At 64.7% G+C, this 24,906-nt stretch overlaps 2 protein-coding genes across 8 annotated transcripts; one reads left to right on the top strand and one right to left on the bottom strand.

Annotated features, from left to right (window-relative positions):
* The first annotated feature begins 331 nt into the window (after window positions 1–331).
* Window positions 332–15,967, top strand: HELZ2 (helicase with zinc finger 2). Of its 5 annotated transcripts, XM_034952091.3 has the most exons (20): window positions 332–402; window positions 1,364–2,477; window positions 3,004–3,187; window positions 3,261–3,368; window positions 4,205–4,722; window positions 4,928–5,569; window positions 6,301–7,084; window positions 7,542–7,617; window positions 7,764–11,475; window positions 11,613–11,707; window positions 11,792–11,923; window positions 12,011–12,172; window positions 12,250–12,394; window positions 12,529–12,645; window positions 12,721–12,913; window positions 13,067–13,201; window positions 13,299–13,517; window positions 13,669–13,825; window positions 13,901–14,068; window positions 14,694–15,967. In XM_034952091.3, exons 2-20 carry the CDS (start codon window positions 2,200–2,202, stop codon window positions 14,816–14,818), a joined length of 7,950 nt encoding a protein of 2,649 aa, XP_034807982.1. In that variant the 5' UTR covers window positions 332–402; window positions 1,364–2,199; the 3' UTR covers window positions 14,819–15,967. The 5 variants fall into 5 exon arrangements, 4 of the variants coding, with proteins under 4 accessions (XP_034807982.1, XP_024782592.1, XP_034807983.1 ...); XM_024926824.4 differs by lacking the exon at window positions 332–402 and having other exon boundaries at window positions 1,421–2,477; window positions 11,613–11,923; XM_034952092.3 differs by lacking the exons at window positions 332–402; window positions 13,669–13,825; window positions 14,694–15,967 and having other exon boundaries at window positions 1,421–2,477; window positions 13,901–14,062.
* Window positions 15,410–23,404, bottom strand: FNDC11 (fibronectin type III domain containing 11). Of its 3 annotated transcripts, none has more exons than XM_055104533.3 (2): window positions 19,814–20,483; window positions 15,410–18,553 (listed from the first exon to the last, which is right to left on the bottom strand). In XM_055104533.3, the coding sequence occupies exon 2, from the start codon at window positions 18,388–18,390 to the stop codon at window positions 17,365–17,367; it is 1,026 nt and encodes a 341-aa protein (XP_054960508.1). In that variant the 5' UTR covers window positions 18,391–18,553; window positions 19,814–20,483; the 3' UTR covers window positions 15,410–17,364. The 3 variants fall into 3 exon arrangements, with proteins under 3 accessions (XP_054960508.1, XP_008960524.1, XP_008960526.1); XM_008962276.6 differs by having other exon boundaries at window positions 17,277–18,331; window positions 19,749–23,404; XM_008962278.5 differs by having other exon boundaries at window positions 17,277–18,331; window positions 19,814–19,904.
* Window positions 23,405–24,906: the final 1,502 nt, after the last annotated feature.

Raw genomic sequence — 24,906 nt, 5'->3', positions numbered from 1 at the left:
CTGTGCCTGGATTTCTCCAGGGGCTGATGGTGGAGTCACCAGGCCATCCTGCCGTCCAGGGCCGGGCAGGGTCTCACCCCTTCCGCCTGGCACATCATCGGGGCGTCTCTGGTGTGTGAAGGGCTGGACGGGGCGTGGGGCCCTGGAGGGGTGCGGGAAAGGACCCCCACCCCCAGCCGCCTCCGCCTCCGACGGCACTGGCCCTTCAGGGAGGGGCGTCCTCCGCTCGCTGGCGCTTCCCGAGGTTCCCTCGCAGCGGGGCCGAGCTGTCGCTGGAGGCGGGGCAGGGCGGGGCGGGGCGGGGGGCGGTGAGGTAATTTCCGCGATCAGCGTCAGTGCCCGGGCCAGAATCGAAACTGAGAGCTCCTGGGCAGGCTCGGCAGGGCAGGCAGCTCCAGGAGGGTGAGCGCGGGGGTCCCAGGGCAGAGGGGCGGGGGCGCGGGGGTCCAGGGGCGGCTCCAGGAGGGTGAGCGCGGGGGTCCCAGGGTGGCGGGGCCGGGGGCGGAGTGGGGGGTCCGGGAGGGTGAGTGCAGCCGGGGGCGCGGAGTCCCGGGAGCCACAGACCCAGCCCGGGGCAGTGCAGCCCGTCCAGGACCAGCACCCTCCGCAGCAAGCCCCAGCGCTGTGGTCTCTGCACCCACTGGAGCGCAGGATTTTGGGGTCTCGGCTCCCGTCCTTTCTGGACGGCAGACTCGGATGTTTTCTCAGAGGGGTCCGCGGGGAGTGCCGGGTTCTCATACTGAAGTCTGCCTCCAGTCTGTTGCTTTTAAACTTACTCTTCTTGTAGCATCCCAGCTGCGGTGGGGACCCGGGGACCCATCTCTTCCTGGCACCCTGAGCTCTGGTGGGCACTGTACCCTCCTCTCCGTGAAGCCCCTCCCCAGGTGCAGATGTGGAGTCCTCTTTTCCTGGGGGCCAGTGGTCATTCAATAGAAAAGGAGGTGCTGTGTCCTTAGAAGAGTCAGGAGCCTGAGGCCCTGGGGTGCACAGGACCCCCGGCTGGGGCAGAGGGGTGCGGCCTCCTGGGGGCGGCACTGTGCCGAGGGCTCTGCCCCCTCCAGGGCTCCACAAGCAGTCACCTTGGCTCCTTCTAGGTGGGGCCTGAGACCCTTCAGGAGGGAGGGTCTGGCTGTGTCCGGGTCAGTGAGCCCTGACTCCCTGACAGGACACAGCTACTGCCAAGGCCTCCACTTGGGCGTCAGGGTGGGGAGAGTCCCAACTCCTTGCTTGGTGGAGAGGCCTCTGCTTGGGCATCAGGGGAGGCAGATCGCCAGCTCCTTGCCTGGTGGAGAGGCCGTGCTTCTGAGCTGGGCCTGGACCAGATGTCCTCTGGCCTCAGTCTCACCTGCTCCTTCTGTCGCAGGCTTCGAACCGTGGCCAACAGTTCCAGTGGACCGCGTGGACCCGTGAGCTCAGGAGCCTCAGACGCCTCCCCGGAGAGCCAAGCTGGTGTTCGAGGTGGCGCCTCCAGGGTCCACCCTGCTGCCCAACAGCCCCGCGGCCACCAGAGGGCCATCCCTGGCCCGGCTGTGTGCCCTGGTGGACCTGTGTCTGGGCTGCTCCCGCTGCACCCAGCGGCTCAATGAAAGCACCTACGTCCTCCGTAGGGTGGAGCATGACTGCTCCCGCGAGATCCTGCTGGCCCGCTTTAAGCAGGCCACCAAGAGCAAGGTCTGGCGTGTGGTGGGCTGCCGGCCCACCTTCCCAAGGCCCCTGTGCTACCAAGTCTGCCACTACTACAGCCCTGGGCTCGGCTGCCGGCGCCACCGAAACCGGTGCACCTTTGCCCGCAGTCGCGAGGAGGCCCTGGTCTGGACCTTCGAGCGTCAGCACAACCTCCAGCGCCTATGGCTGAAGGCGGAGGTGCAGGGCAGCGGGGCCCAGGGAGGGGCAGGCCGGGCGGCCGACGCCATCCTTACGGAGTTTGGCGGCCGCTTCGAGCTGCTTTGCTCCCTCTGCTTCAGGCGCTGTCCCCCACGCATCTGTCGCGTGGACCCCCAGGGGCAGTGCCCTGAGCACGGAGCCTGCCCCTGCCTCCTGGCCCACGTGAGCGCCGAGGGCCGCCGCAAGCAACAGTTTGTGGCGGTGAGGCCGCAGCCCCGGGCCGGCCAGCCTCCTGCCTACTGCAGGTTTGTGGGGCGTGGGCAGCCGTGCTGGCGTGGGGAGTCCCGCTGCCAGTTCGCACACAGCGCCGTGGAGATGGCTGTGTGGGAGGCCGAGCAGCTGGGTGGCCTCCAGCGGGGGGACCTGCTCACACCCCCTGCCCCTGATGGCGACGGGCGCACGGCCCCCCTTGGCCAGCCCCCTGGGGCCCAGCTGTACTGCCCGGCCTGCTTGGTCACCTGCCACTCTCAGGAGGCCTTCGAGAACCACTGCGCATCCTCGGAGCACGCACAGATGGTGGCCTTCGACCAGGCCCTGCCCTGGGAGCACCGTTCCCCACCCCCGGGACTCTCCAAGTTCGAGCTCTGCCCAAAGTAAGGATACTCGAGGCAGGAGCTTGGAGTAGGGCAGGAGCCCACCATGGGCAGAGCCAGAGTCTCCCAGGAGCTTGGAGTAGGGCAGGAGCCCACCGTAGGCAGAGCCAGAGGCTCCCAGGAGCTTGGAGTGGGGCAGGAGCCCACCATGGGCAGAGCCAGAGGCTCCCAGGAGCTTGGAGTGGGGCAGGAGCCCACCGTAGGCAGAGCCAGAGGCTCCCAGGAGCTTGGAGCAGGGCAGGAGCCCACCATAGGCAGAGCCAGAGGCTCCCAGGTTCAGTGGACGGGGGCCTCCCTGCCACCTGCTGAGGGCTAAAGCCATGTGGCCTCTGAGGACCCGGATAAGGGAGGTTCATGTTTGGGAACTGCTTGAGCCAGGCCTTGTCCTGGGAGCACAGGAGTGGGTGGGACGAATAAAGCCCCTGCTCCCTACAGAGGCCAGTATTGGGCTGAGGGGGTCCCGGCCTTTGAACTCAGCACGGCGGCTGTGCCTCCGTGTAGCCCTGCCGACCTCCCTGTCCCCCAGGCCTGACCTCTGTGAGTATGGGGACGCCTGCACCAAGGCACACTCAGCACAGGAGCTGCAGGAGTGGGTTCGGCGCACGCAGGCTGTGGAGCTGCGGGGGCAGGCGGCCTGGCAGGACGGGCTGGTGCCCTACCAGGAGCGGCTGCTGGCCGAGTACCAGCGCAGCAGCAGTGAGGTCCTTGTGGTAAGTGGGCCCTGGGAGTGGGTGGGGTGGGGTGGGGTCCAGGCCTCTTGCTGAAGGCTAGACTTCCACGCAGCTTGCAGAGACCCTTGATGGAGTGCGTGTCACCTGCAACCAGCCCCTGATGTACCAGGCCCAGGAGAGGAAGACCCAGTACAGCTGGACGTTTGCTGTCCACTCTGAGGTGAGCGGAGAGCAGCTCCGACTGGGCGGAGGGAGCCCTGGGGAAGTGGTGACTTCAGCCCGGGCAGATGTCGACAGCCTGGGTCATGGAGCTAAGACCGAGGCACTGCCGCTCAGCACCTGCGGGACCTGCAGCAGGTCCCTTAGCCTCTCTGCCTCAGTCTCCTCACCTAGAGACAGGGGGCCAGGACAGTCCCACCTTGGCAGGGTTATTCTATGGAGTATATGGGTTAAAACAAGGATTTGGCCAGGTGCGGTGGTTCACGCCTGTAATCCCAGCACTTTGGGAGACCGAGGCAGGTGGATCACCTGAGGTCGGGAGTTCGAGATCAGCCTGGCCAATAGGGCGAAACTCCATCTCTACTAAAAAAAAAAAAAAAAAAAAAAATAGCCAGGCATGGTGGTGGGTGCCTGTGATCCCATCTACTCGGGAGGCTGAGGCAGGAAAATCACTTGAACCCAGGAGGCGGAGGTTGTAGTGAGTTGAGATCGCGCCATTGCACTCCAGCCTGGCGACAAGAGTGAAATTCCGTCTCAAAAACAAAAACAAAAACAAGGATTCACCAAGGTCTGGCACCTGAAGAGTGGGTGGTGAGGCCTCAAGCTGCCCACACTGCCCCACGGGACATCCACAGGGGCCCCAGGAGGGTTCAGCCACCCCCATGTAGCACAGGAAGAAACTGAGGATGGCAGAGGCCGGGCGGCCTGCTCGCGTTCTATCCAGGAAGTGGCAGGGCCGGGACCTGAACCCTGCACTTGGGCTACGCTGGCCAGGCTTCCTCTCGGGAGGGTTGGGGGGAGCCCTGGGCCCCCCTCACCGTCTGGCCTCCTCTCCAGGAGCCCCTGCTACATGTGGCCCTGCTGAAGCAGGAGCCAGGAGCCGACTTCTCTCTGGTGGCTCCCGGCCTCCCGCCAGGCCGGCTCTACGCACGGGGTGAGCGCTTCCATGTGCCCAGCTCCACTGCCGACTTCCAGGTGGGAGTGCGTGTGCAGGCCGCCTCGTTCGGCACCTTTGAGCAATGGGTGGTCTTCGACTTTGGCCGCCGGCCGGTGCTGCTACAAAAGCTAGGGCTGCAGCTGGGCCAGGGGCGTCGCCCAGGACCCTGCAGGAATCTGGCGCTCGGCCACCCTGAGGAGATGGAGCGCTGGCACACTGGCAACCGCCACGTGGTGCCTGGCGTGGAGCGGACGGCCGAGCAGACGGCCCTGATGGCCAAGTACAAGGGCCCTGCCCTGGCCCTGGAGTTCAACCGCAGCGGCCTGGCCTCGGGCCCCATCTCGCCAACCAACTATCGGCAGAGGATGCACCAGTTTCTCTATGAGGAGGAGGCGGCTCAGCAGCAGCTGGTGGCCAAGTGAGCTGGGGGCAACAGGAGCGGCTGGGGGTAGCGGGAGCGGCTGGGGGCAACAGGAGCGGCTGGGGGTAGCGGGAGCAGCTGGGGTAGCAGGAGCAGCTGGGGCAATGGGAGCGGCTGGGGCAACGGGAGCGGATGGGGGCGTGGACTTGGCAGCGGGGCTGGCAGCTGTGGCCCCATGAGCTGACCCAGGCCATCTTGCCAGGCTGACCCTGCGGGGCCAGGTGTTCCTGAAGACGGCACTGCAGACACCAGCGCTGAACATGCTCTTCGCGCCTCCGGGAGCACTGTACGCAGAGGTCCCCGTCCCCTCCTCCCTGATGCCAGACACAGACCAGGGCTTCCTGCTGGGCCGGGCGGTCAGCACGGCCCTGGTGGCCCCTGTACCCGCACCCGACAATACGGTGTTCGAGGTGCGGCTGGAGAGGCGGGCCAGCTCGGAGCAGGCGCTGTGGCTGCTGCTTCCGGCCCGCTGCTGCTTGGCCCTGGGGCTGCAGCCTGAGGCCCGCCTGGTCCTGGAGGTGCAGTTCCAGATTGACCCGATGACCTTCCGCCTCTGGCACCAGGCAGTGGACACACTGCCTGAGGAGCAGCTGGTGGTGCCTGACTTGCCCACCTGCGCCCTGCCCAGACCTTGGTCTGTCCCACCCTTGCGGCGTGGCAACCGCAAGCAGGAGCTGGCCGTGGCGCTCATCGCGGGCTGGGGCCCTGGGGATGGGAGGCGTGTCCCCCCGCTACTCATCTATGGCCCCTTTGGCACGGGCAAGACCTACACGCTGGCCATGGCCTCCCTGGAGGTCATCCGGAGGCCTGAAACCAAGGTGCTCATCTGCACACACACCAACAGGTAAGCCCGAGCCTGGCCTGCCCCCCACCTCACCTGACGCCCGGCCCAAGTCTACACTGGGCAGGCGGTCACCCCCTGGATGTGCTCCAGTCCTCTGATTCTGCACTCCCTGTAGCCGACCAGCTTTGGGCTTTGGCTTTATCAGGCCCAGCTCAGGGCACCGAGGGTGGCCGGGTCTGCTGTCAGGTGAGGAGCTGGGTGCCTCTGCCGGGGCCCTGGCCCAAGGAGAGTGTCATGGGGAAGGCTGCAGCATGGCCCACCCAGCACTTCTGGGGATGAGTCTTGTTTTTGGTTTTTATAGAAACACAGATCTTTGTCCTAACCACAAGGTTCCCCTTTGGTTTATGTGGTTTCCTCTGGTTCCTGCCACCACCACCTCCCCAGGCCGGGGCCTTCCCATCCCTGCCCAGTGGGGAGTGGGAGGAAGAGCCTGGGACAGTGGCCATACGTCCCGGGCTGATTTCTGGATTGGGGGTTCTGGGGGCCGGGGAGGTGCAGGTGTCTGCAGTGTCAGAGGAGCCGCTGGGCTCGCCCAGGTGTTGCCTGAAGCCCTCCGTGGCCTCTTGCCCCTTGGACTCCTGTCAGCAGGGACACCAGTGTTTGCTGCTCACCTCTGACAGCCAGACAAGGGCTGTGCTCAGGGGCAGCTTGGCTGGGCACACAGTAGGTGCTTTAGCGGACAGCACTGAGGCCCCCAGCAAGAAGCCCATGAGCTCCTCCCCCTCCCGCAGCGCTGCCGACATCTACATCCGGGAGTATTTCCACAGCCACGTCAGCGGCGGCCACCCCGAGGCCACTCCTCTCCGTGTGATGTACACGGACCGGCCGCTGAGCCAGACGGACCCGGTCACGCTGCAGTACTGTTGCCTGACCGACGACCGCCAGGCTTTCCGCCCGCCCACACGGGCAGAGCTGGCGCGGCACCGCGTGGTGGTCACCACCACCTCCCAGGCCCGTGAGCTCAGGGTGCCGGTCGGCTTCTTCTCCCACATTCTCATCGACGAGGCGGCCCAGATGCTGGAGTGCGAGGCCCTCACCCCGCTGGCCTACGCCTCGCACGGCACCCGCCTCGTGCTGGCGGGCGACCACATGCAGGTCACACCCCGGCTGTTCAGTGTGGCCAGGGCCCGGGCGGCCGAGCACACGCTGCTGCACCGCCTCTTCCTGTGCTACCAGCAGGAGACGCACGAGGTGGCGCGGCAGAGCCGCCTGGTCTTCCACGAGAACTACCGCTGCACGGACGCCATCGTCAGCTTCATCTCGCGGCACTTCTACGTGGCCAAGGGCAACCCCATCCACGCCAGGGGCAAGGTTCCGCCCCACCCCCGGCACTACCCGCTCATGTTCTGCCACGTGGCAGGCAACCCAGACCGCGACATGTCCATGGCGTCCTGGCTGAATCTGGCTGAGATTGCACAGGTCGTCGAGAAGGTGCAGGAGGCCTACAACACCTGGCCCAGCTGCTGGGGCGGCCGCGAGCAGAGGTGCATCTGTGTCGTTTCCCACGGTGCCCAGGTGAGCCCGGCCGGCCCGGGACAGCCCCCGACCGCACCCCTGCTGGGGGAGGGGGAGCTCTCCGGCTGATGGACGAGCCCCCGCCTCAGTTTCCCCATCTGTAAGAGGGGGCTGCAGTATTTGCCTCCCAGGGCTGAGGTGGGGCTCGGCCCCTGAGGTGTCTGGAGCTTGGTGGGGGTGCCCTCTCCTTGTCGGGGGTGGCCCAGTCCTCACTGCGTCCTGCGCTCATCCCCGAGCTTGGTGGGGGTGCCCTCTCCTTGTCGGGGGTGGCCAGTCCTCACTGCGTCCTGCACTCATCCCCGAGCTTGGTGGGGGTGCCCTCTCCTTGTCGGGGGTGGCCAGTCCTCACTGCGTCCTGCGCTCATCCCCGAGCTTGGTGGGGGTGCCCTCTCCTTGTCGGGGGTGGCAGAGTCCTCACTGCGTCCAGCACTCATTCCCGGCCCCGCTGCGTCTTCAGGTCAGTGCACTGAGGCAGGAGCTGAGGAGGCGGGACCTAGGCCAGGTGTCTGTCGGCAGTTTTGAGATCCTGCCAGGTGGGTGACCAGTGGGGCCAGGTGCTGCCAGCTGCCCCAGGATACCCCGGGTGGCTCGGCCCACTCCTCAGCCTGGCATCGGCAGGGGTGGGGCTGGTCCCACCATCTTGCGCACCCAGCCTGACCTGACCGCGTGCCCCCTGCAGGGCGGCAGTTCCGGGTCGTGGTGCTCAGCACTGTGCACACCTGCCAGAGCCTGCTCAGCCCTGGGGCACTGGCCCCTGAGTTCTTCACCGACGCCCGCGTGCTCAACACCGTCCTGACCCGCGCCCAGTCCCAGCTGGTGGTAGTGGGGGACGCCGTGGCCCTCTGCTCCTTCGGGGCCTGCGGCAAGCTCTGGGAGAGCTTCATCCGTGAGTGCGTGGAGCGGCACAGCGTCTGCCCCGAGGGCCTGTCCATGGAGCAGGTCGAGCAGGGTGTGGCGCAGAGACGGCGCTGGGCCCCCCGAGGCACACAGGCTGGGGCAGCGGGGAACTGGGAGGCTGCCCCAGAGCCAGTAGGGGACCTGGCGGAGGAGCCGGCGGCTGTGGTGACGGCCATGGTGAAGGCAGAGCCGGGAGATGAGGCTCTGAGCCCAGCATCCCGTGACATCACGGCAACCACAGCGCAGACGGAGGCTGCGGCAGCACCAGCAGGAGACGCGGTGAAGGAAGACGTGGTGCCCGGGGCCTGTGCGGCAGGAGCGGCTGCTGCAGCGGGCGTGGAGTCCACGGAGGCTGAGGATGCAGAGGCTGACTTCTGGCCGTGGGATGGAGAGCTCAACGCTGACGACGCCATCCTACGGGAGCTTCTGGATGAGAGCCAGAAGGTGATGGTGACCGTCGGGGAGGACGGGCTGCTGGACACCGTTGCCAGGCCCGAGTCCCTGCAGCAGGCCCGGCTGTACGAGAACCTGCCCCCGGCTGCGCTACGGAAGCTGCTGCGCGCGGAGCCCGAGCGGTACCGCCACTGCACTTTCGTGCCAGAGACCTTCGAGCGGGCGTCAGCCATCCCGCTGGACGATGCCTCCTCGGGCCCCATCCAGGTCAGGGGCCGCCTGGACTGTGGGATGGCCTTTGCCGGGGATGAGGTGCTGGTGCAGCTCCTTTTGGGAGACAAGGCGCCCGAGGGGCGGCTTCGGGGCCGCGTGCTGGGCGTGCTGAAGAGGAAGAGGCACGAGCTGGCGTTTGTGTGCCGCATGGACACGTGGGACCCGCGCATCATGGTCCCCATCAATGGCTCCGTGACCAAGATCTTCGTGGCCGAGCTGAAGGACCCATCGCAGGTCCCCGTCTACAGCCTCCGGAAGGGCCGGCTGCAGCGTGTGGGGCTTGAGAGGCTCACGGCCGAGGCCCGGCACAGCCGGCTCTTCTGGGTCCAAATCGTCCTGTGGCGGCAAGGCTTCTACTACCCGCTGGGCATCGTCCGGGAGGTGCTGCCTGAGGCCAGCACCTGGGAGCAGGGCCTCCGCATCCTCGGCCTGGAGTACAGCTTGAGGGTGCCCCCGTCGGACCAGGCCACCATCACCAAGGTGCTGCAGAAATACCACACGGAGCTTGGCCGGGTTGCTGGCCGCCGAGAGGACTGCCGCACCTTCTTGACCTTCACTGTGGACCCCCAGGGCGCCTGCAACCTCGATGATGCCCTCAGTGTCCGAGACCTGGGTCCCAGGTGCGAGGTGGCTGTGCACATCACTGATGTGGCCAGCTTCGTGCCCAGGGACGGGGTGCTGGACGTGGAGGCGCGAAGGCAGGGCGCTGCGTTCTATGCCCCCGGCAGGGAGCCAGTGCCCATGCTGCCGGCCAGCCTCTGCCAGGACGTCCTCAGCCTCCTGCCTGGCCGGGACCGCCTGGCCATCTCCCTGTTCCTCACCATGGAGAAGGCCAGTGGCCAGCTGAAGAGCCTGCGCTTTGCACCCTCCGTGGTCCAGTCTGACCGCCAGCTGTCCTACGAGGAGGCGGAGGAGGTGATCAGGCAGCACCCGGGTGCCGGCCGTGAGCTGCCGGCCCGCCTGGACTCCGTGGACGCCTGCGTCGTGGCCGCGTGCTACTTCTCTCGGCTGCTGCGCCGGCACCGCCTGCGGTCCGACTGCTTCTATGAGCAGCCGGACGAGGACGGCACCCTGGGCTTCCGCGCGGCCCACATCATGGTGAAGGAGTACATGATTCAGTTTAACAGGCTCGTGGCTGAGTTCCTGGTGGGCAGCGAGTGCACGCGGACGGTCACGCCTCTGCGGTGGCAGCCAGCACCCCGCAGCCAGCAGCTCAAGGCCCTGTGTGAGAAGCATGGGGACCGGGTGCCCCTGTCACTGCACCTCGGCCACCACCTGCACGGCGGCGGGGGCAGTCCGCCCGACACGCGGCTGCACCTCCTGGCCTCCCTCTGGAAGCAGGTCCAGTTTGCTGCCCGCACCCAGGACTATGAACAGATGGTGGACTTGGTCACCACGGACGACATGCACCCATTCCTGGCTCCTGCAGGCCGCGACCTCCGCAAGGCCCTGGAGCGCTCGGCATTCGGCCGCTGCACCCGGGGCCACCAGCAGCAGGGCGGCCACTACTCGCTGCAGGTGGACTGGTACACGTGGGCCACCTCGCCCATCCGCAGGTACCTGGACGTGGTGTTGCAGCGGCAGATCCTGCTGGCGCTGGGCCGTGGGGGCTCCGCCTACTCTGCCAGGGACATCGATGGGCTCTGCCAGGCCTTCAGCCTCCAGCACGCACTTGCCCAGAGCTATCAGCGGCGGGCACGCAGCCTGCACCTGGCCGTGCAGCTCAAGGCCCAGCCTCTGGACAAGCTGGGCTTCGTGGTGGACGTGGAGGCGGGCTCCCGCTGCTTCCGGCTGCTCTTCCCCAGCAACCGGGAGACGCTGCCTGACCCCTGCCCCGTCCCCTACGGCTCCCTGCAGCTGGCCGAGCACCCCCACGCCCTGGCAGGCCGGCCGGGCCTGCAGCTCCTGTGGCGGCGCCGTGTCTACTCAGCGCAGGGATCCAGCCCGCCCCTGCCACTGCCTGGCACTGTGCCAGACCCACACACCCGGGCCGTGGAGACGGCCCTGTGGAAGCAGCTGCTGGAGCTGGTGGAGCTGCAGCGCTGGCCGGAGGCGGCTGCTCTCATCCAGGAGAAGGGCGAGGCGTCCCAGCGGCGGGAGCTGGTGCAGGTGCAGCGGAGCCGCTGTGGCCATTTCCTGGAGGTGGCCCGGGAGCTGGGCAGCGGGGACACCTTGCAGGTGCAGCTCGGCGCCAGCCTGCAGCACGGCTTCCTGGTACCGAGCCCTCAGCTCTGGACGGTGGCACCGGGCTTCAGCCTCTGCCTGGAGCACGTGGAGCGGCCCGGAGACTGCTTCTCGGGCCGTGTGTACCGGGCCCCGCGGGACCGGTACCGCGACGTGGATGAGTATGCCTGCGTGTGGGAACCATTCTGCGCCCTGGAGTCGGCCACCGGCGCGGTTGCCGAGAATGACTCCGTCACACTTCAGCACCTGAGTGTCTCCTGGGAGGCGTCACGGACGCCGCAGGGGCAGCTGCAGGGCGCCTTCCGCCTGGAGACCGCCTTCCTGGAGGAGAACTGTGCCGACATCAACTTCAGCTGCTGCTACCTCTGCATCCGGCTCGAGGGGCTGCCGGCTCCCACGGCCAGCCCACGCCCCGGGCCCAGCAGCCTCGGCCCTGGCCTGAATGTTGACCCCGGCACGTATACCTGGGTGGCCCACGGGCAGACGGAGGACTGGGACCAGGAGCGCCGGGCAGACCGGCAGGAGGCTCCCAGACGGGTGCACCTCTTCGTCCACCACATGGGCATGGAGAAGGTTCCGGAAGAGGTGCTGAGGCCGGGCACCCTGTTCACCGTTGAGCTGCTGCCCAAGCAGCTTCCTGATCTGTGAGTGGCTTCCACCAGCAGAGGCTGGGCTGGGGGACCGCCCCGGGCCCCTCACTTGCAGGAGGGGGGAGCTCGTGGGGCAGCAGCCCCTTTCCTGGGAGTCCTGTTGGTTTTCCAGTGTCTGCCTTCACCCCCAGCCGCAAGGAGGAAGCCGTGCGTGGACTAGAGGAGGCGTCCCCGCTGGTCACCAGCATCGCACTGGGCCGGCCTGTCCCGCAGCCCCTCTGCAGAGGTAGGTCTGCCCCACCCCTCCAGCTTCCCCTCTGGCCCCCAGCCCCACCCTGCATGAGTGCTCAGGGAGGCCGCCCCCTCTCAGTGATCCCCAGCAGGTTCCTGGAGCGGCAGACCTACGACATCCCTGGAGGCCGCCACAAGCTGAACCCCAGCCAGAACGTGGCGGTCAGGGAGGCTCTGGAGAAGCCTTTCACAGTCATTCAGGGCCCACCAGGTAGGGCCCACGCCGGGGGAGCCGCGGGCTGCCTTGGGCCACAGGGACTCACAGGGTGGGCTACAATCTCCTATTCTCTGGCTGCAGGTACAGGGAAGACGATCGTGGGCCTCCACATCATATTCTGGTTTCATAAATCAAACCAGGAGCAGGTGCAGCCCGGAGTCCCCCCTCGTGGGGAGAAGCGGCTGGGGGGTCCCTGCATCTTGTACTGCGGCCCCTCCAACAAGTCGGTGGATGTCCTGGCAGGTGCGCCAGGGTCGGCGGTGGGGGCCTTTGGGGAGCTGGCACGCGGGGCAGGACTCACGTCCCCCAACTACCCTCAGGACTGCTCCTGAGAAGGATGGAGCTGAAGCCCCTCCGTGTGTACAGCGAGCAGGCTGAGGCCAGCGAGTTCCCAGTGCCGCGTGTGGGCAGCAGGAAGCTGCTCAGGAAGAGCCCCCGGGAGGGGAGGCCGAACCAGAGCCTCAGGTGTGCCCACTGTCTTTGGGGCTTGGGCGGAGTGGGGCTGAGCTGTCCAGACAGTTCTGTGTAGGTGGGTCTCACTGAGCTCTGCCCCCGGGATGGCCCTGTGTGGACAGGGCTCACTGTGCCCTGTCCCCCAGGAGCATCACCCTGCACCACCGGATCCGGCAGGCCCCCAACCCGTACTCGTCGGAAATCAAGGCCTTTGACACCCGGCTGCAGAGAGGGGAGCTCTTCTCCAGGGAGGACCTGGTCTCGTAAGTGGCAGGGGCCAGGGGGTGGAGCTGCCTGCAGCATGGGGGCCCTGGGGTGACAAGCAGTGTCCCCGGCAGGTACAAGAAGGTCTTGTGGGAGGCTCGGAAGTTCGAGCTGGACCAGCATGAGGTCATCCTCTGCACCTGCTCCTGCGCAGCCTCTGCCAGCCTCAAAATCCTGGACGTGAGGCAGATCCTTGTTGACGAGGCAGGCATGGCCACGGAACCTGAAACCCTCATCCCCCTGGTGCAGTTCCCACAGGCCGAGAAGGTTGGTTGGGGGGGCGGTGTGGGCAGCATGAGCAGGCGTCCCTGGCACAGTCTCCCACCTGGGGTGCCCTGTGTGTGCAGACGTGGGTGTTGTGTGGGGCTGGGGTCCCTCTGGGTCTAGGGGTGTCAGGGCCAGGCCTGCCCATTCCTCCAGGTGGTTCTTCTCGGAGACCACAAGCAGCTGCGGCCTGTGGTCAAGAATGAGCGGCTGCAAAACCTGGGTCTGGACCGGTCTCTGTTCGAGCGGTACCACGAGGACGCACATATGCTGGACACTCAGTACCGCATGGTGAGCCCGCCCCACTCAGCCCCCAGCCCACCTGCAGCCCCTGGGGGGCCACAACCCCACGTGGCAGCCTCTGACCAGCGCACATCCTTGCCTGCAGCACGAGGGCATCTGTGCCTTCCCCTCTGTGGCGTTCTACAAGAGCAGGCTGAAGACGTGGCAGGGCCTGAGGAGGCCGCCCAGTGTCCTGGGCCACGCTGGCAAGGAGAGCTGCCCTGTCATCTTTGGCCACGTGCAGGGCCACGAGCGGAGCCTGCTGGTGTCCACGGACGAAGGGAATGAGAACTCCAAGGCCAACCTGGAGGAGGTGGCTGAGGTGGTGAGTGTCTGGTGCCTGTGAGTCAGGGAGGGCTTTCTGGAGGAGGTGGCTGAGGTGGTGAGTGTCTGGTGCTTGTGAGTCAGGGAGAGCTTCCTGGAGGAGGGCAGGAGAGACACCAGGGTCCGCTCCACCTGCCCCCTCGGCCCTTCAGGTCCGTATCACCAAGCAGCTGACCCTGGGGAGGACCGTAGAGTCCCAGGACATCGCCGTCCTCACGCCCTACAACGCGCAGGCCTCTGAGATCAGCAAGGCCCTTCGGCGAGAGGGCATCGCTGGGGTGGCCGTGTCCTCCATCACCAAGAGCCAGGGTGAGGCTGGGGGCTCGTGGGTGGGGCCGGGAGGGTGGGCGCAGCAGCCGCAGGGCCTCACCTCCCATCCCGCAGGGAGCGAGTGGCGTTATGTGCTGGTGAGCACCGTCCGCACCTGTGCCAAGAGCGACCTGGACCAGCGGCCCACCAAGAGCTGGCTCAAGAAGTTTCTGGGCTTCGTTGTGGACCCCAACCAAGTGAACGTGGCTGTCACGCGGGCCCAGGAGGGGCTCTGCCTGATCGGTGAGGGCGGGGCTGGGCTCTTCCAGGGTGGGAACACAGGTGAGGCCCGGGCTGGGCTAGGGAGCTGCGGACTCCTGCCTGACCCTGACTGACTCCCACCTGACCCTGACTCCTCCCACCTGACCCTGACTCCTCCCACCGGACCCTGACTGACTCCCATCTGACCCTGACTCCTCCCACCTGACCCTGACTCCTCCCACCTGACCATGACTCCTCCCACCTGACCCTGACTCCTCCCACCTGGCCCTGACTCCTCCCACCTGACCCTGACTGACTCCCATCTGACCCTGACTCCTCCCACCTGACCCTGACTGACTCCCACCTGACCCTGACTCCTCCCACCCGACCCTGACTCCTCCCACCGGACCCTGACTGACTCCCATCTGACCCTGACTCCTCCCACCTGACCCTGACTCCTCCCACCTGACCCTGACTCCTCCCACCTGGCCCTGACTCCTCCCACCTGACCCTGACTGACTCCCATCTGACCCTGACTCCTCCCACCTGACCCTGACTGACTCCCACCTGACCCTGACTTCTCCCACCTGACCATGACTCCTCCCACCTGACCCTGACTCCTCCCACCTGACCCTGACTGACTCCCATCTGACTCCCACCCTCACAGGAGACCACCTCCTTCTGCGCTGCTGCCCCCTCTGGCGTAGCCTCCTGGACTTCTGCGAGGCTCAGCAGACCCTCGTGCCTGCCGGCCAGGTGCGTGTCTGCAGGAGGCCAACTATGCCTTCCTGAAGAGCCCTCTCCACCTGCAAGGTGCCAGGACTGGGAGGGAAAGTCCAGGGCCCCCCCACCCTCCCCACCACCCTCCGCCATCAGTCTGCCTGGGCCAGCCTGCCTCCTGGCCTCAGGATCTCCCTGGGGCAGGAAGTGGGTGGACTTGGAGGAGGAACGGCAAGGGCCGGTCCCCACACTCTTGCTTCTCCTGGGCATCTGGGGACAGGAACACCTCTCAGGGTGGCCAAGAGGGGCTTCCTTGGGACCAGTGCAAGGAAGTTCTGCTGTCCCTGGGAAGTCTCAGAACCAGGAAGGAAACCCTGTGGAGGCTGCCCTTTGACCTTTGGACACCACCTGTAATCACTCTGGATGGTGTCTGTGGAGTTCAGGTTTATTTTCTATTTAAATGAACTAAAAGCCAGCATCCTGCCGGGCGTGGTGGCTCACGCCCATAATCCAGCACTTTGGGAAGCCGAGGCGGGCAGATCACCTGAGGTCAGGAGTTCAAGACCATCCTGGCCAACATGGTGAAACCCCGCCTCCACTAAAAATACAAAATTAGCTGGGCGTGGTGGCGGGCGCCTGTAATCCCAGCTACTTGGGAGGCTGAGGCAGGAGAATCGCTTGACTCCAGGAGGCGCAGGCTGCAGTGAGCTCTGATGGTACTACTGCATTCCAGCCTGGGTGACAGAGCGAGACCCTGTCTTTAAAAAAAAAAAACAAAAACCAGCATCTGTTACTGGAACAGAGACCTCAGCCCAAGCTCAGGACAAGGAGGCCTCCCTGGGAGAGGGGGCCTTTCTCCCACCATCACCGCCTGTGTCCTTCAGGGGCTGCTGGGGGGCAGCCCAAAGCCAGGGGCCCACCCCGCCCCACCCCACCCTCTGAAATGTGAAAAGCCTGCACTTTTCCCGTGGGCTGCGCAGTGGGCTCGGGGGTTGGGGGGTGCCGGGGCGATGCTTCCACCCTGGACTGAGCGTTCCGGGGCAGCCTGCTCGGCTGTATGTTTCTCACGCGCTCACCCGCTTCAGTGCGGCTCTGTCCCTGCTGCCGCCTCCAGTCCTGAGGGAGGGGCTTGCCCCACCTTCTACATTCCAATTTTTATATCTTTGAATTATGTGATTAGATATTAATTTAATGATAAAACCACTCTGAAAGCTCTTCTCACTTCTGGGTGTTTGAGGTCTGGCTGGGGGGCAAAAGTGGATGGTCACTGTGCTTGGGACGCAGTTGTGGAGGCCGTCGAGGGCCTATTGCAGAGCGCTGGGCGCAGGGGCGTGGGGAGGGCGGTTTTGGGACGCGGCCGTGGAGGCCGTCGAGGGCCCACTGCAGAGCGCTGGGCGCAGGGGTGTGGGGAGGGCAGCGACCCCCCCTGCAGGGCCGGTGTCTCCGGCTGCCTGTGTGGGGAGGGGAGGGCCGTGCCTGGTGTGGTGGGGACAGGCCACAGCTCCAGAGCTGCTCCAGTGTCACCAGGCTGGCCAAGTCCAAAGTCCCTGAGGCCACCAGCCTTGACTGTCCTGCTGGTCCCACTTTTAAAGCTGCTCCCCAGGACCCCCTGGCCGCTGTGGACTGGGGTCCCTCCGCACCTGGCCCATTTGTGGCTGCGTCCACAGGGGCTCCTGTGGCCTCCCAGAGCCAGCTCGGGGGTCAGATGGTCGCGGGGGCTATGGTCACTGTGGGAAAAGAGGTTCTGGGCGTCTGTGGAGGGAGGGGCGGAGCATGGAGTCTCCAGGACTGTGGCCCCCTTGGTGTGCTGGACGGGCCCTGCCTTGAAGACCATGTCTATTCTTGGGCCGTCATGAAATAAGAGTAGTTCTGCAATAGCTTGAGAAGTGCCTGCAGAGAGGATGAGAAGGCGCCTCTAGGAAGGGGGACTTGGGGACCTCACCAGCCTGCAGCCAGGGAAGGCTTCTGGGAGGAAGGGGCAGCTGCGGTCCTGAAGGTGAGTGGTGGGGGGACGCAGGGGCTGGACGCCTAGCAAAAGCAGCTGATCCTGGAGGAGAGAGGGAGCTCAGGGCCGGGAAGGCCCTTGAGGAACAAAAGGTGGGGCGGGGCGGCGCACGGAGGGGCACGGCTGAGCTGCTCACAGCCAGGGATCCCCGGTGGTGCTGCTGCCTCCTCGGGCGGGCCTGCTGATGAGCACTCGAGGCTGGGCAGGGGATGGTGGGAGGCATCACGGCCTAGGAGTGTCATTCCCTGAGGGAGCCCCACAAGCCAGGGAGGTGGGTAAGGAGGGCCGGAGCCCGGTCATGGTGATGGGGGTGGCGAGGAGGGGCGGGGGCTAGGACCACAGAGGCCCCGTGGAGCAGCTTTCGTCGTCGTCGTTGGACCCGTAGGTGTCAGGGGCTGGTACTTCTTGCTCCAGGCTCAGCTGTCTTGGGAGGTCCGGCCTGTGGCTCCCCCTGGGAAAGAGCAGGAGCAGAAGGCCTGGGGCTTGGCATGTTTTGAGCCAGGAAAAACACCGGTGGCTGCTGCCTTTAAAACATAAATAGGTTTGCTTCTTTAATTCCGTATGTGCATTTACACTCTTCTTTATTAGTGGATAAATATTAGAAAATCATCTCTCAGACAGAGTGGCTGAGGGTGGGCCCCTCCAGGGGCTCCGGTTTGGTGTGCAGGGTGAGGCTGTCCCTCCAGGGCTCGTACACCAGCGTGGAGGTCTCGGCCCTCTTGATGGTGAACTTATAGGATCGGTTGGGCAGCAGGTTTCGGACGTCGAAGGTGCAGGCAGCCACGGGGATGACGCCACACTGGGCGCACTCCTGCTGTGTCCGCGGGTCCAGCAGCCTGAAGCGCAACTCATACTGCTCCGATGTGGCCGGCTGGATGGTGACGAACCAGCGCAGCCGGGCCCAGTCCTGGTGAGCCGCCGACGCCTTTCGGTCAAACACGACAGGCATCTTGGTGCTCAGCATGAGCCAGATGTGCGGGATCTTGGTGGCACTGACATCAGACACCAGGCGGTGCTTGACGTGCAGCCGCCCCGGCACCATCATGGTCAGGAAGCTGTCCATGACGGCCGACACGTCCGCCAGCCGCCGCTCCACCAGCGCCCAGTCGGCCAGGAAGGGCCGCGGGTCCGGCGACCGGAGCAGGGCGTCCAGCTCAGCACGGCCATGGTCGAGCTGTTCCAACAGGTCCCCGAGCAGCAGGAGCTGGATCTTGGTCTGAGCCGTGCCCACCTTCTTCATGCGCTGGAACTTCCAGGGGTCGATGAGCTGGAACAAGGCGCTAGGCAGCACCAGCGGGTTCTGGTCGCCCAGGGCCAGGTGCTTGGGCAGGACCTCGATGTAGTAGGAGCACTTACGCAGCAGCTGCATGCGGGCGTGGTGGCGCTTGAGCAGGTGCGGGCTCAGGTCCGAGGTCAGGAACTCGCGCAGGGCATTGCGGCGCTCGGTGTAGGTCCTCCACGCCTCTGGCTCCAGCAGCTGCTGGTCATCTGCCTCCTCCTGGTCCAGGAAGGACTGGGGATTGCCCAGCTTCATCTTGTCCAGGCCCAGGCCTGCCACATGGGCGCTCATTATCCGGGAGCTGGGGGGAGGGCTGGGTGTCAGCTGCCAGGCAGGCTGGCCTCCCCTGGGCTGTGGCATGTTCGGGGGATGGATTCAGCCCACTGACCCCATGCTGGACCTCTGTCCTTCTTCGGGGGCACAACTCGCTGGGAAGAGGCTGCCTGGAGGGCTGGATGGGCAGCCTACAGATCTGGACACAGTTTATACTGAGGAGCAAAAACCTCTACTGACAACCAGTGGCCTGTGGGACAGGACAGGGAAGAACTAGGACTACGGACTTCTGGCCAGAACCGCCAGGGCAGAAACCCCAGCCCTGACCTGTGGCCTTGCAAGGGCCCCAGTTCCTAACCCTGCTGCTGAAAGGGGTTGCTGGCACCCCTCGGGGCCGTGGAGAGGGGACGGCGTGGTCCTAAGCAGCACAGGACCCCCCTCGGGTACATTCGCGGGCCATCCTCCCGCTCCGGTTCTCCCTGGGGACGCTCCACGCCTCACCGCAGTTGTAGAGCACAGAGACAGGCCTCACCAAAGACGAGGCCAGCTGGCCGGTCAGCATGGGAGGAGGGCGGCCAGGCCTGGGCCCGGAGGAGCAGCCCTCCTCCCACGCTGTGGGCCCTCGCTGTGGACCCGGGATCCTGTCCCTGGTGAGCTCATGGACTCCACAAGTGACACTCCATTTCCCAGATGGAGCCTGAGGCTAAGAAGCTTGGTTCTTGTTCTCATCCAGGGCTTGAGCCCAGTGCTGAGCCGAGTCTGACCCTCTGTCCGTGGGTGCACCGGCTGAGTGCAGCTGTGGCCCCAGGCTCTGCCGCAGCTCCCTGGAGAGCAAGCCGCACCCCTGGTTGCAAGCCGCACCCCTGGTTGCTAGCCGCACCCCTGGTTGCTGCCCCGGCTCCCAGCAACCCTGGAGATCTCAGGTTGTCACAGCCACTTGGGCCTTGGACGACCCACAAATGAGAGCTAAGCAGTTGCTGAGTTCCCCAGGGCCACACAGGTACGTGGTGAAGTCATATCTGCCTCACGCCCAAAAGGGCAACCCTTGACCTTCCCGGGGCATCGGGGCGAGAACAGGCCCCTGGGGACAGCAGGGAGTGTGTCTGGGGTGAGGTGCCAGCTGAGAGCAGGACCCCAGGACCCCAGGCCTAAGCCCTGCTCTTGCTGGAGGCTGGGGCGGATTTCACCGCTGGAGGGAAACCGTGCCTCTGTGACGCGTGAGGGATGTTTTCTAGTCTCCAGCAGCTGCCCAGGTGGAACACCCAGAGAGGCTGGTCGTGAACCCGGAAAGGTGGTTCTGAGCCCCTCGCTGCTTCCTACACGCCCCTGGTCCCAGGCCCGCTTCCCTGAGACCACCAGGTGCCCGCACTCTACCCCCTCCACCACACTCCCCTTGGCTCCCCTGGCCCGGGCCCACCTCCCCGGCCGCTCTGCCTGCCCCTTACCTTCTCCAGACCCCCAGCCCTCCTCTCCCGGCCCCCGCCGCCGCCCCAGGACCGCGCCCACTTGCCCTGCCTCTGAAGCGGAGCCGCGCGCGGACTTCCCAGAGCCCAGGCTCCCTCCGCACTCCGCGGGTTGCCCTGGGGACCAGCGGCCTTTGTGACGCTGCGGCCCGGGGGCGGGGCGGGGGTGGGGACCCAGGACCCCGAGCCGAGTAATCTTCCATCCGTTTCGCTTCCTGGAGAGCCCCAGACTTCTGGGGGCCCGCGTCCCCGACTTAGGGGCCACCGCGGGTGGCTGGTCCAAGAGCCAGGCTCCAAGGGGGGGTTCCCGTCCCGGAGCCCTTCCGCGGGCGCACGCACCCCCGGCTTCGGGCGGGGCGCAAGAGCCTCGGGTGACTGGGAGGGAGTTCCTGCTCAACCTCCCAGTCCGAGCGCACTCCTCGGGAATCCCTCGGAGGAATTTGAGAGAGAGGCAGTGACCGGTGACCTGGCGGATGGACCACCCAGTGCCTGGACAGAGGAGAGGGGCGGCTCCCCCCGCCGCGGGCTCTGCCCAGCAAGGCCCCGCCCATTACAGATGCCGCCCATTACAGGTTCCTCCCACCACGGGCTCCCCCCACCGCAGGCTCCTCAACCACAGGCTCCTCCCACCATGGGCTCCCCCTCCCCCGCAACGGCCCCTCCCACCACAGGCTCCTCCCAGAGCAGGCTCCTCCCACCACAGGCTCCTCCCAGCGCAGGCTCCTTCCACCGCGGGCTCCCCCCACCACGGCCCCTCCCATCATAGGCTCCTCCCACTACAGGCTCCTCCCACCACATGCTCCTCCCACTACAGGCTCCTCCCACCACGGGCTCCTTCCACCTGGGGCTGTCCAAGCTCAGGCACCGACCTGACTCTGGATAAATGGGGTCTCCATAGCTCCAGGGAGCCCCGCAGGGGAGCTCTGAGGCCATCTGGTCCCGTCTGTATCTGTTCAGTTGGGCTCAGGGCCTCTGGGATCCCCCCCTTCTCCCACAGCACACCCCAGCTAGCTGGGGGTCTCCTGGGGTCACAATCTTAGACACCCCAAGGTGCCCCTCCTTCACCTTCAGGAAGATGCTGGAGGAAGACACCCTTTCCATCCTCCTCATCTCCACCCCCACGGAGGTCAGTGCTGGGGCCTCTTCCAGGATGGGCGTCTTTGAGCCCTACCAGGCTGTTCTGTAACTTGAGCCTCCCCCCTCCTCCCGGTGACCCCACCCTGGAAGAGCTTTCCCTTGGTGCATGGAGGCCCCAGGGGTTAGGCCTGGCAGGAAGTGGGTGGGTGTGGGTGGTTTTTTTTTTGAGATAGCGTCTTGCTCTGTCACCCATGCGGCAGTCTTCACCCCCGGGGCTCAAGTGATCCTCCCACCTGGGTCTTTCTGATCCTTCCGGATTACAGGTGTGAGCCTTGCACCCAGTCCTGTTGGGTGCTGTTTCTGCCCTGCCCTCCCTGCCTGGGCTGGAACTCAATAAATGCCGGCTATTATTATTGTTATTTAGGGCTCCAGGGGACAAAGCCGGGGTTGTTTGGAGAAGGGGGTGCTGTCTGACGCGGAGGGTTGGGAAGCAGTAGGAGTTAGACCCCTTACCCCCGGCCCTGCAGCCCACTGACGGAGAAGCGGGGTGGGGGCAGAGCAGCCTCCCCTTCTCTTTTGGGGCCAGGCAGGTCCTGGATGTCTCCCCTCTCCTGGGCTCCACCATACCCCCTTTCTTTCAATTTCTGATTTCTAATCTAATTTTTTAAAGTTAAACTTTTGGCCAGGCTCGGTGGCGCAGGCCCATAACCTCAGCACTTTGAGAGGCCAAGGTGAGAGGATCCCTTGAGGCCAGAAGTTTGAGACCAGCCTGGGCAACACAGGGGACCCCTGTCTCTACAAATAATTTGAAAAATTAGCTGGGTGTGGTGGTGTGCCCCTGTGGTCTCAGCTACTTGGAAAGCTGAGGCTGGAGGATCACCTGAGCCTGGGAGGATGAGGCTGCAGTGAGCCAAGATGGTGCCACTGCACTCCAGCCTGGGTGACAGAGGGAGACCCTGTGTCTCTAAAAAGAATAATAATGGCTGGGCGCAGTGGCTCACGCCTATAATCCCAGCACTTCGGGAGGCTGAGGCAAGCAGATCACCTGAGGTCAGGAGTTCGAGACCAGCCTGGCCAACATAGTGAGACCCAGTCTCTACTAACAATACAAAAATTAGCTGGACGTGATCGAGACCATGGTGAAACCCCATCTCTACTAAAAATACAAAACACTAGCTGGGAGTGGTGGCAGGCGCCTGTAGTCCCAGCTACTCGGGAGACTGAGGCAGGAGAATGGCGTGAACCTGGAAGGTGGAGCTTGCAGTGAGCCGAGATCACGCCACTGCACTCCAGCCTGGGCGACAGAGCGAGACTCTGTCTCAAAAAAAAAAAAAAAAAAAAATTAGCTGGACGTGGTGGTGGGCGCCTGTAGTCCCAGCTACTCAGGAGGCTGAGGCAGGAGAATCGCTTGAACCCAGGAGGTGGAGGTTGCAGTGAGCCGAGATTGTGCCACTGCACTCCAGCCTGGGTGCAATAAGACAGAGGCCTGTCTCGAAAATAATAATAATAATAATAAAGTTAAACTTTTACTTTTAAGATAAGTATAGATTCATCTGCAGTTGTAAGAAGTAACACAGAGGTCCCGTTACCCTCTATCCAGCATCCCCAGTGGTAGCATCTTGCAGGACTGCAGTGCAGAATCACGCCAGGACCTTGACGTCGATACAGATGCAAGGCAGTGCCACCCCCGTGGGACCCTGACATGTTCTTTACGGCCACGCTGCTCCCTCCCACCCCTCCCTAGCCCTGCAACCACTCATCTCTCCGGCTCTGTCTGGTCATTTCAAGAATGTCCTATCAGTGCAGGCTTTCAGTATGCAGCCTTGGGACTGGCTTCTTGCGCTCAGCATAGTCCCCTCTGTGCAGGGTCAACAGTCACTCCTGTTCACTGCTGGGCACCAGGGGCCAGTTTGTGCTCAGTCTTGCTCAACCCTGTTTGTGGCCACCAGGGCATGGGCAGTGAACACTTTGGCTCTGTTGTCCCTGGTGGGGACAAGCTCTCTTCCCTGGGCCCTGAGGATGGTGAAGCCTGGGGGTAGTGGGGCCAGTCTTGGGGGAGAGAATGCACGCTGACCACTGAGGCCCTCAGAGCTGTGGCCCTCCAGACACATAAACCTGGATGGGGGGTGGCCTGATGTGGCAGAGCTCCTGCCACCAGCCTCCATCTGAACACCAGGAAGGGCCCTGCACCCTATCCCCCTGGTCTGTGTCCTCACTGCCATTGTAAGCTCAGTGCTCTTACAGATGGGGAAACTGAGGCACAGGGAGGTTCAGCACTGTATGCCCAAGGTCATGTGGACAGTGAGTCTGAGAGCAGGATTCCAGCCCTGATCATTTTTATTTTTTTGAGATGGAGTCTTGCTCAGCCGCCCAGGCTGGAGTACGGTGGCGCGACGATCTCAGCTCACTGCAACCACTGTCTCCCAGATTCAAGTGATTCTCCCGTCTCAGCCTCCCGAGTAGCTGGGATTACAGGTGCCCGCCATCATGCCTGACTAACTTTTGTATTTTAGTGGAGACGGGGTTTCACCATGTTGCCCAGGCTGGTCTTGAACTCCTGACCTCAGGTGATGCACCTGCCTTGGCCTCCCAAAGTGCTGGGATTACTGGTGTCAGCCGCCGTGCCTAGCCTTTTCTTTTTTTAAAAAAATAGAGATGGGGGTCTCACTATGTTGCCCAGGCTGGTCTTGAACCCTTGGGCTTAAGCGATCCTCCTGCTTGGCCTCCCCAGATGCTGGTATTACAGGAGTGAGCCGCCTCACCCGGCCAAGCCCCAGACTCCTGACCCCGTCCAGATTGATCCTGTACCCAGGCCCCTTTCCTCACTCCCCTCTGTGCCACCCACCCGGTTAGGGCTGAGGGAGGAGGTGAGGTCATGGGGGAGGGCACAGCAGGCAGGGAAGGGGCTGCTGACACGGACACCTGGCAGGGGCCCTATGCTGGGCTGTGTTGCACCTGGTGGGTGAGGAAGGGGTGGACGGGCGGGCACAACTTGGAGGGCAGCGGGACAGGGCAGCTGGGCATGCGGGGCCGGGGATTCTGAGGACCACCAGGGAGGAGCTGGATAAAGCCGGCCTCGGCTGCCTGCCGACCACACTCACCCTGGCATGTGTGCGGTGCAAGGGCAGCAGGTGCAAGGAGGGGGAAGGTGGGGCAGACGTGGGGAGCTGATCTGTGGGCAGGTGGGGCGGTGGGGGTGAGACACACCGGGGCAAAGGCCCAGTGGGGCCCTAACCCTGATGGCCAGGCCTGCCTCTGGTTCCAGCTGGGCATGGAATGTGCTGAGTCCTGTGCCACGATCCCGTGGCTCTAAGGGGCAGGGAGTGTCTGGGAGGAATCTGCATTCAGTGCCCTGAACACCTGACCCTGGTGTGGTGGGCACAGGAGCTTTCCATGGCCTGAGGAGGCCTCCCTGGGGCTCTGCGGCCTTGGCGTTCTAGGAGGGAAGAGTCACGTCCTAGGGAGGATTTAGGAGAGCTGGTAGCCACACCTGTAGTCCCAGCACTTTGGGAGGCAGGAGGATCGCTTGAGGCCGAGAGTTCAAAACCGGCCTGGGCAACATAGTGAGAGCCCATCTCTACAAATAATAAAAAATTTATCTGGGCATGGTGGCGCACACCTGTAGTCCGGCAGGAGGACGGCTTGAGCCCAGGAGATCGAGGCTTCCACTGCACTCCAGCCTGGGCGACAGAGTGAGGCCCTGTTTCCAAAAAAAAAGTAAAGAAAAGAAATGGTGGGCAAAAGCCTCACCTGCACGTGAGGAGACGGTGGTGGGTGTGGGGAGGAGACGGCGGCGGGGGGAGTGGAGGGGAGGAGACGGCGGGGGTGGGGTGGGGGGAGGAGACGGCGGCGGGGCGGGAGGAGACGGCGGTGGGTGGGGGGAGGAGACGGCGGCGGGGGCGGGAGGAGAGGGCGGCGGGGGGAAGCGCGGGAGGAGAAGGCGCTGGGGCCCCTCGAAGGCCACCCCCAATGTAGTATCTACAATTCTCCACATTTCTCAACACCCCCCACCACCCCCAGCAGGACACCTCTCTGGTGCAGAGCCTGCCCTGAGCCTGGCGAT

This window comes from Pan paniscus, chromosome 21, assembly GCF_029289425.2.
Source record: "Pan paniscus chromosome 21, NHGRI_mPanPan1-v2.0_pri, whole genome shotgun sequence".
Taxonomy (NCBI): Eukaryota; Metazoa; Chordata; class Mammalia; order Primates; family Hominidae; genus Pan; species Pan paniscus.
The sequence above is the reverse complement of the archived record's forward strand: the minus strand, read 5'-3'. Positions and strand labels throughout refer to the sequence as shown.

Coding starts and splice junctions, on each gene's coding strand:
- HELZ2 (XM_024926824.4), top strand. CDS start 2,200: ATGGCTGTGTGGGAGGCCGAGCAGCTGGGTGGCCTCCAGCGGGGGGAC. Junction 3,369..4,204: donor CGTTTGCTGTCCACTCTGAG/GTGAGCGGAGAG, acceptor CCTCCTCTCCAG/GAGCCCCTGCTACATGTGGC. Junction 11,924..12,010: donor AGTCATTCAGGGCCCACCAG/GTAGGGCCCACG, acceptor CTCTGGCTGCAG/GTACAGGGAAGACGATCGTG.
- FNDC11 (XM_008962276.6), bottom strand. CDS start 19,969: ATGGAAGATTACTCGGCTCGGGGTCCTGGGTCCCCACCCCCGCCCCGC. Junction 18,332..19,748: donor GGGCTGGGGGTCTGGAGAAG/GTAAGGGGCAGG, acceptor CCCTCCCCCCAG/CTCCCGGATAATGAGCGCCC.